Source organism: Pholcus phalangioides, unplaced genomic scaffold (genome assembly GCF_987345545.1).
Source record: "Pholcus phalangioides strain wild (caught in Gottingen) unplaced genomic scaffold, Ppha-v1.0 ptg000020l_1, whole genome shotgun sequence".
NCBI classification, from domain to species: Eukaryota; Metazoa; Arthropoda; class Arachnida; order Araneae; family Pholcidae; genus Pholcus; species Pholcus phalangioides.
Window position 1 is genome coordinate 4288121 of NW_028301613.1, and position 14545 is coordinate 4302665.

A 14545-nucleotide genomic window follows, 5' to 3' on the forward strand; every position below is an offset into this window, starting at 1 on the left:
TCATTAACTCTGGATTTTTCTTCATTAATTCTAGAATTTTTCTCCATTAGTTCTGGAATTTTCCTCCATTAATTTTGGAATTTTTCTTTAATTTGAACAGCCAAACTATACTATCTATCTCGAAACTGAAGGGATGGAAAAACAATTTTGAGACAGCGAGTTTTCGAGAAATAGAGGGGTTTTTTTTTTTTTTCAGTAAGAAAGGAAAAACATGCCAAGAATGGCCAAAAATTTGATTGATAAAAACTGAAAATACCATACTATATATTTTACTAAGTTCTAATGAAATTATTGGTTACACAGTCCATTACAGAATCAATGTTCAATCACAGTGTATGCAAATGCACTAAAATATGTTTTTTTTTTTTTTTTGGTTCAATTCCCCCTTCATCACTGAGATGACTGGTTCTGAACCCACAGCTTTCTTGAAGCAATTTTGAATTGCTTGTTAGCAGACTTTTTGCCATGCTGAACAAGCCATAGCATCTACCCTCTGTCAATCATAGTACATGCCTATGATTGACGAGATCCATTCACAGTGGCTGTAATACGAATAATCTTTTCTTATCAGTTTCTTTCACCTCCAGAGAAAAGCATTATCTGCGCCAAAGAAAAGGAATTTATGTGGTTTTTTTTTACTATCATTGAGCTAGACTTTCGAGATAGAGTCTTTCGAAAATTATATACATCGATACAGAAAGGTGAAAATGCATTGGTTTAGTTCAGAAAAGGCAAGCATTTTTTCATTTTTCAAGGCATAGAGTTTTTCGAGAAAGAGAGGTTTGACTGTACATCAAAATAGAGTGGGTTAACACAATCAAATGCTTTAAAAAAAATCTGTGTAAAATACATTGAGCTGATGTTTGTTAGCCATGTCTTCAACAATATGAGTATTGGTGGGGGGGGGGGGGGGGGAGTTTGATAACTGAGTGTCTTTAAAAATGGTATTATATGGGCATAGGCATTTCATTGTCTAAAATGCAAAAAATTCAACAATTACTGCACTACTAAATTCTACTTACTCTAACTCTAGGGTCCCCCAGGCATAATTATTGAAATGGGTGAAGCAGTTCCAGGCCCACGTGGACCCCAAGGTGTACCAGGTGAACGAGGTCTACCAGGACCTCCAGGTTAGTCATTTGTTTTTAGAATGCTTCTGCTCTACCTATTATTGAAATCACTTTCAAATTATAAAACAGTTGGATTGTTCTTGTTTTCGTTATTTTATAGTTTTGTTTGTTTTCATAGGAAAACCTGGAACGTTGGGTCCAGTTGGTTATCGAGGTGCAGCAGGAGATCCTGGACCACAAGGCTATCCCGGAGAACCAGGAGGTCCGGGTCTTAGTTTCAAAGGAGAACCTGGAGAGGATGGCAAGTTTGTTTTTATTTTTAGCGCAAGGGTCGGAAAGATTGGCGGAAGTCCCTGATGATTGAAAATATATGCACCAATCAGAAGTGATTTCGCTCAGACATGAAGACAGAAATCTGACTGTTACATCCCTCTCAAAAAAAATCTTTGGACTATAGGAGCAACAAATTCTTAAAAATGTCCTTCACATCATAGTCAAAGAGTAATTTTCATTCTTTAAGATTTTTTTTCAAGTGAGGGGTTTAAGAAAATGAAAGTCACGAGCCTGCTGTAGTAACAGCTATGGTCCATGTACATATGAAACCCCTTTTGCATAGAGTATTGTAATCCATATTAAATAGTTCTTTTTGGAATCTTGTAATGGCTGAATCAAAAGAAAGAAGCGGATAATATCCCCTGGGAGAGGGGGGGGGGTGGAACGTGCCAGGAGGGCATTGGGCATTACTACTTCCCCCCACCCCCAACATCAATGGTGGAGCCGATTGATATAATGTAATAAATATTCATATATATAAATTGACATCATCATTTCCCCCCCCCCCCCCCAGATTTTATAGTCTATCTCTGCTTATGCAGGAAGGAGATAATAGTTGGGAACACAGTACAGGATTCTATGGGATCTCTGCGGAAAGGAAGTGGGGGGGGGAGATTCTGATCAGGGGTATAATAAATAAAAAAAGCTGGGAAAACTATGAATTTAAGGGCAAAAAACAACCAGTTTTAGAACCATATAGTATGATACAATGATGGGAAAAAAATCACAAGATCAAAAATTTTGCAACCAGTGAGTTATCCCAGTTTAAACTGAGTTATCCCAGTTTAAAAGTTTACATCTGTTTCATATACATTTTAATGACCGAAGGGACGTATGGTCACCATATTTGCTTCTGGGTTTCTTTTGGATATAGTTATCAATCAGTTATTGTTATCAGAAATGCTGAGTCCTGATGTAATCACATTGGAAGAATGTTGTCACAAAAGTTATGTAAATAGCCCTTAATTGTCATTTAATATGTAATTTTTTGCCTGTAAATAGCCATTAATTCTTTTTTTTTTGTAAATCTCGTCAAATTGACGAACATTTGGAACATTTGGCAACGTCATGACGTCTATAGGAACGGAAACTGAAATGACTAAGGAAAGAAGTGGATCGTGCAAGAATAAGAGAGAACTTTCCAGAACCGTTCTTTTGCCTATATATTAGCATTGCCAAAACAGAATAATATTCTTTTGGATAATATTCTCATTGAGGAGAATATTCGAGTTGAAATTTTTAGGATTATCTCAGAAACTAGAGTTAATTTGGCAAAACCAACACCAGTTCTGGAATCAACAGCCCCTAATCTACCTTAAAACTTTTAGAACTTTCTTCGCAATTTAAATATTTATATATATACTAGCTATAATACCCGGCACTGCCCGGGTTTTCTTCAATGAGGCTGTTAGAAACACGTGATATCTCCCTCTTTCTTTGAGGGACATGCAAACCGTGTCTAAGTTAACCAATATGGCGACGTCCTGCGCGACTCATGAAAGAAATAAATCTAAATTTAAAGAAACGTAGAAATGAATAGCCCCCCCCCCCTTTTTTTTATGGGTGTAAGGTATTTCGATTCCCTCCCCCTGAACTTCAAGTTATCCATCTCTGCCTGTTTCAGCTTCCAAAAATGCTTAATTAAAGCTGTGGAATTTTTTCGATGCACTTTACGGGGCCCATAACTAATTTTAAAAACATCCTAAACTATATGAATTTATGCAAATAAATATCAAAAGACAATACGGAGAACTTAATTTTCATGATTGAGAAGATATAAATAAAAAGTTGAAATCAATGTTATTACATGGATATCAAACTCAAAAGTAGATCCGGCAAATTATTCATATTTTTAATTTTCTGGGCTTCGTATCTCCAAGTGAATTCCATATTTCAAAAATCGAGAATTCAATTTAATTTTTAAAATTATTGATGTGGCAGGGAACCCCCCCCCCCCCACTAAATTTCTGTATTTATGCAGTTAAATCGGCAATTTTAATAGTGATTTCTATGAGGATCAACCTTTTCCTAACCCTCAAAGCGATGATGGTGATGATTATGACGTCTATTCAAAAAGCCTCATTACTCAGAGTATTGAAAATGTGGCAGACCATTATAAAGGCATAAACACGTCTGAAACTCATCGCTAGGGAACCACGGTAACCAAAGTAAACGTTCGGAAAGTGATTGTTGAGGCCTAAAAACCATTGTTGCCGGACAGTTTTTTGCCCATTTGGGGCATTTGCCCTAGTCTGACGAAATTTTAAAGTAGCCTATCGTTCAAGTCGGGTCCCATTTGGTATATATGCAAAATTTGGCGACGATCGATCTAAAATTGTAGATTTGTATAGAGAACATACACACACACACACACACACACACACACACACACACACACACAGACAGACACACAGAAAATCAATTTTATATATATAGATGTATTTGTTGCGCAGTGTTATATTTGAAAAAAATATGTATTGCGAGGAATCAATACAATACAAATATATTTTAGTCTAAGTATTTTTTAATTTTTAAAGGTTTTCCTGGAATACCTGGTCCTCCCGGAAAATCAGGATTACCCGGATTTCAAGGTAGTGTCGGCGAACGGGGTGTTCCAGGAATATCTGTGATTGGTCCACCAGGAGAAGATGGCAGACCTGGAAGGGATGGTTTGCCTGGAATTCATGGTCCTAGAGGAGATCCTGGATCACCAGGTGAGCACAGATCTTTTGATAGGGAAACTAGAATTGTCTCAGAAAAGGAGAGGGGACATCTGAGTGAAATTGAAGATTCGACCAGACCGAATTGCCTGTAGGGCAGGAAGGAAAAAATGAAAAACAATAGAAAAAACTCATCCAAAGGAATGTGCAGTATTAGTATATAGCACTCGCACATTACAGTTGCCAAAAGCACAAATGTTTGACAACTCTAGAATCGATTACTCTAAAGGGAGAGAACTTTGACAATTTAGCCAGTAAGTTTAATTTTTTTTGCATAATGATATAATTCTCACCATTAAATTTCAGGTGAACAGGGTTATCCTGGTAGAGGATTTGCACGTAGAGGACCTTCCGGACCTGTGGGCCTTCCAGGAATCCCAGGTGAACCTGGTAGTCCAGGACAGCCAGGTTTCGATGGCAACCCTGGTCTGAAGGGTGTGAGGGGAGATGATTGTGGCTACTGTCCACCTGGACAACCAGGATTTAAAGGAGCACCCGGTGATGAAGGCAGACCAGGTAAGAAGTTTGGTTAACCAAATAAGAGCCATTGTGACTTTTAATATATTGTATAATATTTCCAAAATAACCAAGTAAAAGACTGAAATTCTTCCACCATGTCTAAAGTAACCTTAAATGTCTGAAACATCCCTACTGATAGAAATGATATTATTTTCAGGACCTCGAGGGCCCCCTGGTTATACAGGTTTCATTGGTACTTTTGGCAAGAAAGGAGAACCCGGATTTCCTGGACTTCCCGGCTTGAAAGGTTTCCCTGTAAGTCTATCTTATTCTGTTGTGCAGGGCCTCCCCAACTTATGAATGACAAACCTTAACAAAGTATCAAAATTACAGTTAAACAGGGATATTAAATGATCGCTATATAGAATGGAGGGGGGTGGGACCAAGTGCAAGTGTACCTGTTGGCACTTGGAAGTTGGGTGCTATTGGGGCTAGAAATCCGATTATCTGCCTGGGGCCTCAACAACAAATGTTAGCAAGGACAAATTTAGCACCCCCATTGAATCAGCGCCTGGGGCTCTAGATCCAACTGCATTCTTCCCTTGGCTTGGTGTAGGGGCTCTGTGAAACTCTAGGCCAGAGGTTTCGATGTCTGAATTTTAGAGATCTGGGACAAAATTTTAAGCTATCCGCTCTGCTAATGTTGAGTCAAAATATAACGTTAAAGTCAAAATGCAATGAAAGTATTTTTATCTTGTTTTGTGGCCCCTAAAATTTAGCGGCCCAGTGCTGCCACACCCTTTGCACCTGTCTAAGTCTGGCCCTGCCTCCACCTCACTTGCAGCTGAAGATGTCTGCTTGATTTTATTTGCAGCTGAAGATATCTGCCTCCTTCAGCTTTATTCACAACTGTAGATGTCTGGTTCTGCTCCATTCGCATCTGGAGATGTCAGCCTTTGCTCCATTTGTAGCTGAAGATAACTGCCTCTGCTCCATTTGCAGCTGGAGATGTCTGCCTCCGCTGCATTCGCAAATGGAGGTATTTGCTTTTGCTACAATTGCAGCTGAAGATGCCCGTCTCCACTTTATTCTAAGCCAAAGATGTCTGCCTTTACTCCATTCACTGGTGAAGATGTCTGCCTTTACTCCATTCACTGGTGAAGATGTCTGCCTTTACTCCATTCACTGGTGAAGATGTCTGCCTTTACTCCATTCACTGGTGAAGATGTCTGCCTTTACTCCATTCACTAGTGAAGATGTCTGCCTTTATTCCATTCACTGGTGAAGATGTCTGCTTTCTTCCACTTTATTTGTTGCTGGAAATATCTCATTCACAGCTACAGATGTTTGCCTCTGCTCATACACGGATGCAGAGGGAATGGGGGCAATCAGCTCTTCCAACAAATTAGCCTAGATCCACGCCTGAAAGGCAGGAAAGAGTCAATTGCCCACTCCCTCCTTCTGGTGTCCTTGTACTGAACATACAATGATTTAGGATTCTGAAATGAAGGTGCGGGGAGAGAAATCATCCAGTCCAGAGGAATTATGTAATGGTGAAAATTGCAATGGCAAGATGCCTTGCAGTACTTGTCCGAAATGTTTTTTTTACTTAATGTCTCCTAAAGTAAAAAAAAATTTACTGTATTATTGTATATAAGTATATTGTATAACGTTATAGGGACCATCATTTGGAGGGTAGGTGGGAGGCGACTGTAATATTAGATAATGTCGCCTAAATATTACAATAATTTTCAGGGTATTCCTGGCTCACATGGAAGCGCTGGACGCCCAGGCACAACTGGTGACCCTGGAGAATTGATATACCCACCATCGGTACAAGGTCTGAAAGGAGAAAAGGGGTTGCCTGGCTTTGATGGAATTCCTGGACTGCGTGGTATTGATGGCCTTTCTGGCATAAGAGGTTTTCCTGGATTCCCTGGAAATAAAGGAGAGCCGGTATACAATTGTTTTTTTTTTTAATTCTCCTTTTATTTCAGTTTTATTATGTGTTTCAAAACCCAGATTTATTATCATGTTTAAAATAAGTTTATATTAAATATAGTCGACACTCATTATAATCCCCTTTTATCATTCTGTCGAAAATAGACGTTATACATACCGTCATTTGGAGGGTAAAGGGGGCAATTACCCCCTCCTCGCTTTATAAAATACAGTATAAATGGACAAACAAGTTGAAATATATATATATATTGGGTATATATATTCTTACCACCTCCCCATACCCCGGAAAAAGTTGAAATGACGGACCTAGTTATATATCAGGTATAAAACATACGTAGAATAGATGAAAACATGGGATTTATCATACCCGTTATTATACCTGAATGTTTGCTATGATTCATGAACAAGCATCAACTGTACCAAGATCCAAACGGCACTGAAATAAATAGTACAAGCTGTAATGTGAAATTGGTATTTTTTGAGTTTAGTTTGTAAAAATCTTTTCTCTCACTCTCTCTTAAGTTTTGAGACTGATTTCTTCCTTGTCTTCAATGATTCAAATGTATTTATTGACAGGGAGAATATGGCGATGTAGGTCCACCTGGTCCAGATGGTCTTGCTGGTCCTTTTGGACTTCCCGGGAGAAAAGGTGAGCAAGGTGAAGCTGGATATGGTCTACCAGGTCTTCCGGGAGAAAGTGGAGATCCTGGGACACCTGGATGGAGAGGATTCAAAGGTTCTAAAGGTTAGTGGGTTTTTTATTTTAAATTCAATTTATTGTGAGTTTGATTTCATTCATCAAACATGACCCTTTACAATAAACACAATCAGCAGAGCTGTGATAGTACCAATATTTAGTTAGACTTCAAAAATTCCATCTGTAAGTATGTAGCTAGCATACACACAACCTTATGTATGAAAGTTTCAATCAATTTTCTATGAAAAATTCACATTAAAGGAGAAAAAAGCAAGATTTACTCACAATAATGAAAAATAAGGGAGGAAACTTCTCATCATAGGCTACTTGATGCATTTGAAGCAAAAAAAAAAATTAGAGTTTGTTGCCAAGTTGAAGTTTCTGAATCAACTGACATTAACAACTTGCTGGATTTGGATTGTTCAAAGTTCACAATTTTTAGAATTTCATGCATTGTTTCTTGAGAAGAACTGCGAATGATAATAAAAGCATAGCTTAATGTTCAAAGTTATGTTCATAGCTATGTTAAGCATTCTCTCTTCCGCCTCGTTTCCATGTTTGGATGAAATTCTAGAAGTAACACATGATCCCTGTTGACCAATTAGAAAATTGCATGTCTATCAAGGTGTGTGTCACACACCTCTTGGCAGAAAACTTTTAAGGTAGGGAGATCTGGTTGTCTCTTCTGCTATATCGACCCGATTTTCTTCGAAATTTAGTTTAAAAATTAATATAATTTAATATATATATATATATATGTGTGTGTGTGTGAGTTTTCCTGCCACTGGATGCTCCCAAGGGCAGAGTATGATAGTGGGTGAGTGTTGTGATTTTTTAGCCTTTTCGACTGGCTTTTGGTTATGTTACCTTTTGGTCTCGTGTTTGTCAATTTTTATTGTAATTTCACATTGAATGTCTTATGAGGTAATTTCTATTAATGTGAAGAATGTGAAATATAAGTGTTTAAAAATATTTGATTAAAGAGCTTAAATTGATTAATGATTTTTTTAAAATATATGATTGAATGTTATCGTCAGATTTCACTGTAACTTTTCCTCGGGTAAGGTTGATAACAAAAGACTGGTTCCTTGTTTTCGGAGAACTAACTTTGATGTTTTGCGAAGAAGTTTAGCGGAAGTTTTCAAAGACCGGTTGGAATCAGTAGGGGTGGTAAGTCAATGGGAAGAATTTAGTACGAAGCTGTCCTCTGTTTTGCACGACGTCATACCCTTTGTTCGAAAAAAGCGTGTTTGTACATCACACCCTCTATGGTTCACGGATAGCGTGCGGAACCTTTATCTTGAAAAGAAAAGAGCATTCAGAGAGTATAAAAGTGGACGAGGTGACCTATCATTGTTTACTGATAAAAGAAGACTGTTGAAGAAAGCGATAAGGGATAGTAAAAAGCAAGTTGAATCTAGGTTGGCAGATAACATTGGCTGTGACCCAAAATCATTTTTTCGATACGTCAATAATGGATGTAAGGGGACAGTTGGCCCCCTCTCGATAGGAGGCTCAAAAGTAGAGAGCAATGTAGGCATGTGTAGTGCTTTCAATGACTTTTTCGCGTCGGTTTTTAATGGAGATAATGATATTCGATATACGGTTGTTGCATGGGGTAATAAAATGCTCAACGATATTCAAGTGGAAGACGTGGAGGTCCTAAATCTTCTAAGAAATGTATGTGCAAGCAAAGCACCAGGACCAGATGATATCTATCCCAGGGTTCTCAGGGAAGGTGCTAATGAATTGTTGGGGCCAGTCGCACAGATATACAGGAGTAGTGTTGCTGAGGGTATCGTCCCGAGAGATTGGAAACTGGCTAACGTTGTTCCGATATTTAAGAAGGGTAGTAGAGAAGTGGTGTCTAATTATCGTCCAGTGAGTTTGACGAGCTCCCTCTCGAAAATTTTGGAAATTATCATCAAAAGGCAGTTTGTGAAGTGGATAGACGAGAATAATGTATTGTCGGATAATCAGCATGGGTTCAGGAAGGGGAAGTCATGTGTAACTAACCTCCTTTGCTTCTATGATTACGTGACTAAGGCTTTGGGTAAGAGCAAAAATGTCGACGTTGTTTACCTTGATTTCCAGAAGGCATTCGATCGGGTCCAACATGGCAAACTCTTGAAGCGTTTACACGAGATTGGAATAGGGGGCAACTTGCTGAATTGGATAGAATCGTGGTTAAGAGATAGGTCGCAACGAGTTATGGTGAACGGGGAATTCTCTGGTTGGACAGACGTCACAAGTGGAGTTCCTCAGGGAAGTGTCCTTGGCCCCATACTTTTTTCACTTTTTATCGACAAACTCGATCAGGGTATCGATGGAATTACTAGCAAATTCGCAGATGATGTGAAGCTAATGGGGGTAATCGGAAATGAAAGCGATAGGGAGTTGCTCCAGACCAACTTAAACAAGATTGCAGCATGGGCAAATGAATGGAGCATGACGTTTAGCGTAGATAAGTGCATGGTCGCTCATTTTGGTTCGAACAACCCACGGTTCTCTTACGAGTTGAATGGTGTCACTATCCCGGATGCAACTAGAGTCACCGATTTGGGAATTCTCATTGACGAGCGACTTAAGTTTTCTGAACATTGTTCAGCGGTTGTCAAAAAAGCGAATAGAATGCTTGGTCTCATTTTCAAAAAGGTCTCTTCGCGTTCTCCTAAAGTCATTCTTCCGCTTTTTCGAGGCTTAGTTCGTCCTGGAATGGAGTATGCTGTAAGGTTTTGGAGACCATACCTACAGAGGGACATAGACTTGGTTGAAGGGGTGCAGAGAAGAGCTACGCGTGTCCTTATTGGCACACAGGGCTTGAGTTATGAAGAAAGACTTCATTTTTTGAATATGTTTACATTGGATGAACGCAGGTGTCGAGGAGATATGATCGAAGTGTTCAAAATTTTCAATGGGATGGATAGGATGGACCATGAACTTTTAGTACACCGCCAATCGACTGCTTTTACAAGGGGACACCAGTATCGATTGGTGAGGGACAATGCAAGGTTATGGTGTCGCAGGGAATTTTTCTCCAATAGGGTTGTTAATAAATGGAATAGCTTATCCCCGGAGGTAGTAAATTGTAACACAATTGACACGTTTAAAAAGAAATACGATAAACATGTTGGGGTAAATCGAGAAGCTATCCATTCTTAGAATAAGACAACCATAAGTATTCTTTATGGGCATTGTATAATATTTTATCATGTGTATATATTGTTTGTAATTTGTGTTAATTGCATTTTTAATTGGGTTGCTGTATTTTTGAAACATATGACAACCATATTTTTATGGGCATCTTTTTATCAGCCACCTCGTTGGGCATTTTGCCTGTTGTGGCGTTGTATTTGTATTTGTATTTGTAATGTATAAAGTATACAAATGGCGCACAATGCAAGAGTCAGAATGTTTTAAATGAATAACGTTTATTTATTTAAACTGTTATATGTTTGTGTCCCTAATGGCACGACATTTAACTGGTGCTGTCTAACAATTTGAGCATGTTAGGTATCCTTTGACCCTGGTACGTTATCCATGTATCTCAATGCTTCTTAGTTGAAAGCATATTTGAATGCTCTACAATCAAGAGCATCTAAGTCAGAATGAAACTTGTTTTCATATAGTAACTATGCCTGCTGTTTAAGATTGTAATTCAGTTTGGAAGAACTATAGCTCAAGATTTCCTGTCTGGAATGAAGGGACTCAAAAGGTTACTTTTTTGTAAAGTTGTGGCTGACACATTAGGCTCAATATATCAAGTTAGATAGCGAGGGAAAAAAAAAACTAGTAAAAATCAAGATTTGAAAGTCTATTTCTTACATCAGGAACACTGTCAATTTAGAAACAATATTTGGCAATTTCGCTGACAATTTCCATCATGTTGTATTAATTATCCCAATTTCTCATATTTTTCATGATCAAATATGATCACTCTCATCGTTATGAAATACAGCTTCATGCATAATATTTGATTGCATCTGATTATATTTTTCGTCAAACGTCTTGAAAACCTCAACCTCGGTTGTAGCAACAAAATTTGTGGAATTTTTGATGTTGTTATAACCGAGTTTGATTCTATATCAAAGAGTATATAAACAGCAGTAACAAAACTTCATTCAAGGTAAATTTTGTAAACTGTCTCAAAGGGTTTTTCATATTTAGGACTTATACCTTATACTGCATTTCGATGATGGATAGATATCTTTTGTGGAGCATTTAAATTGATGGTTTTTTTCTCCCTCCTCAGGTGAGCAAGGTGATCCATACCCTCTATCAAGTACCAGAGGAGTACAAGGACCACCTGGTTTCGCAGGAGAAAAAGGCTTCCCGGGATTACCTGGCGTTCCTGGTATGTGAAATTTTGAATACTGTTTCATATTTAAAACTATAAACATCTGATAAGATGACAATTAGCAAAATTTTTGGCAATAGCATTGTAGGACTGGATGCACCCCGCTTCACAATTTCAGCAATAACAGCGAAATAAGTCAAAACCTGTTTCAATGAATTTCATAGGGCCAACATTCATAAAATCGAGGAAAACCATCAAATAAAGCTGAACATAAAATGTGTACACACACAGGCACCCATTAAATAAATGAAATTTGTTAAATCGGAATCTGTTAAATCATACATGGCCCAAATGTGGCCCAATCTGACCTAATTGTGTAAAAATGAACTAAGCAGCACATTTCCTGATTACCTTATTGACCCATAGCTCATTTCCAAAGCACTTGAGTGACCCAAAGCCTGTTTAAAGATCAATGCGGCACAGGTCTACAGCCTTAAGCTACTAGTGGCCCAGATCAAGACCACTCAAGTAGCCCACTGAACATTTTCAGATCACTTTAAGTGACCTGTGGCACAGTTCCAGATAACTTAAGTTTCCTGTGGTGTATTCCCATATCACTTAAATGACCTGTAAAACAGTTCTAGGTCACTCAAGTGGCTTGCAGCATATTTATAAATTACTGTGGCACATTTCAGATCACTCAAGTGACCCAGGGCAAGATTGCAAATCACTCAAGGAGCTTATAGTACATTTTTAGATTGCATAAGTGACCTGCGGCACAGTGAAAGAGCACTTAAATGACCCTTGCACAGTTCCGGAGCACTTGAGTGACACCCTTGAACTTAAGTGATCTGCAGTATATTTACAGATCAATGTGGCACAGTTCTACAGCACTTAAGCTAAAGTGCCTGCAGCCCAATTCCATATCACTCAACAGGCCCATGATCACTTAAGTAACCACAGCAGCGCTGTTCCACATCACTTACCTAAAAGGCCTGGAGGCGCGGTAGCCCAGATCGATAAGATACTCCCCTAAAGTACCAAAGGATGTTTAGAGGTGTCGCGAGTTCGATACCCAGTTCGTCCTTGTCAGAAAACAACAAAAACGGCGACAAGACCGCAGGAAAAATTGCTACCGCAAGGAGTCCCCCATTGAGGGGTCAGTGCACCAACCCCTCAACGAGTATAAAAAAAACAAGCCTGCCATTCGGAATCAGCAATAAATTGTAGGTCCTGGTCTAATTAGCCCTCATGTGCAGAAAATGATCAAATGATCCTAAGAGGCCTGTGGCACGTTTTCAAATCAGTGAAGTGGCCCACACTCTTCTAAAGGTTGAACACCCTTGCGTTAAATCGAGGAAAAACCAGGAAAAGCACATTACAGACCATTAATTTGGTTTTAATTTATTTTTTTTTGAATGAATCCTCTATTTATTATTGTTCCTTTCTTTGTCAGGACCACCTGGGTACCCAGGCCCAACTGGTCTTTCAGGATTTCCAGGTTCAAAAGGTGAACCAGGACGACCAGGTCTATCTGTAAGGGGTGAGCCTGGTCCAAAAGGTTATCCCGGTCTTATTGGTGATGCAGGACGAGCTGGAGGCAGTGGATTTCCTGGCGGAAGAGGAATCGATGGACTTCCAGGAGTCCCAGGAAAGAAAGTAAGAGATATATGTACTTTTACAGAAACTACCAAAAAAAAACAGTGATTGATGTAAATAATATTTCTCTTATCTGTTCTTTTGCACTACAATATAGAGCACAACAATGATACAGAACTCCTATACTGGTTGACAAATGCTAAGGAACATGTTATGTTTCATCATACCTAATGATAGACATCCTCAAAAAGAAATGAAACTCTTGTGACACATTTTTAATAGATACATTCTGAAGTGTCTTTATTAGGGGTCGTTCAAGTATTACGTAAGCAAATTTTTAGCCATTTTTGACCCCCTTCCCCCCCCCGTCAGCAAAAGACAACAAAACGCTGACACCCCCCCCCCCCTTGTCAGCAAAATTTCGTCATCAACTCTGTCCCTCTGAATCCTAACTCATATTTTCATAAAGGGTGGTTGATGACATAAGCAATAAGCATTATGCAAACCCCCCCCCCTCTTCACTTGTCATCAAAAGTCAGCAAATCGGAAACCCCCTACCCCCATCGATGATGACGTAATACTTGAACGGCCCCTTATGCAAAATGAGAAAGATATCGCCACGTGGCGAAAAAATAGAAGCAAAATAAAAAAAGATGCTCCATACAACTCCATACTCTTTTTAAACAGTTACGAAAAAGTGCTCGTTTTTCTGGGAGTAAGGACAAATATTAGGTCTTCAGATTAGAGTGTGACCTCCTCAGACACTGATTCACCTGTAGCATCGGTTGCGCATGCACCAGACGCCAAAAGTTGTGAGCATGCACAATGTTGTTGATGAGTGCTTGAGGGATTTAATCCCATTAGCCATTTTTCGCAATTTTTACCCTCTCAACATGTGGTTTGCGACACCATGTTCCATTGCAATTTTTGTTCTTGATGCCTACTAACACTCCTCTGACGGTCCATTAACAGAACACCCTGTATACATACAAATATTGAGTATATGTTCTTCTCCCCCCCCCCCCCCAAAAAAAAAGGCAAAATGACGGACCTGCGTGTCATCCACTTTATCTGTCTTATGCGGATGGTGCGCATCCGCATAAGACAGTTTGAACAAACAGCATCCTGGGAAAAACGAACATGAACTCAGGAGACTGTTGGTGCGATACTACTGTGATTTTACGAAAATTCCCATCAAAGATGTGAAGCAGAGTTCTACCATTGTGCATGATATCTAAACGCACCATTACTCCTTGACCCATAGCAATCAATTTCCTGGACATTCTGTTGATGCTGAGAGTTCTCTGCTCTCTCCACAGTAGCTGGTGTCCAGAATCACTGTAGATCAAAGCTGTCCAACCCGCGGCATGTGAAGGCTTTTCAAAAGCTATAGAAATCCTATTCAATT

At 39.0% G+C, this 14545-nt stretch overlaps 1 protein-coding gene across 1 annotated transcript in view; it reads left to right on the forward strand.

The window, feature by feature from the left end:
- The window catches only part of LOC149070781 (uncharacterized), a 97920-nt gene that overhangs the window by 59353 nt on the left and 24022 nt on the right, over positions 1–14545 (forward strand). Inside the window, exons 15-23 of the mRNA XM_089248477.1 lie at positions 1034–1130; positions 1249–1371; positions 3941–4117; positions 4430–4639; positions 4800–4897; positions 6338–6538; positions 7121–7289; positions 11494–11595; positions 12995–13197. Coding sequence (XP_089104603.1) covers positions 1034–1130; positions 1249–1371; positions 3941–4117; positions 4430–4639; positions 4800–4897; positions 6338–6538; positions 7121–7289; positions 11494–11595; positions 12995–13197 — 1380 coding nt within the window. The remainder of the gene's footprint in view (positions 1–1033; positions 1131–1248; positions 1372–3940; positions 4118–4429; positions 4640–4799; positions 4898–6337; positions 6539–7120; positions 7290–11493; positions 11596–12994; positions 13198–14545) is intronic.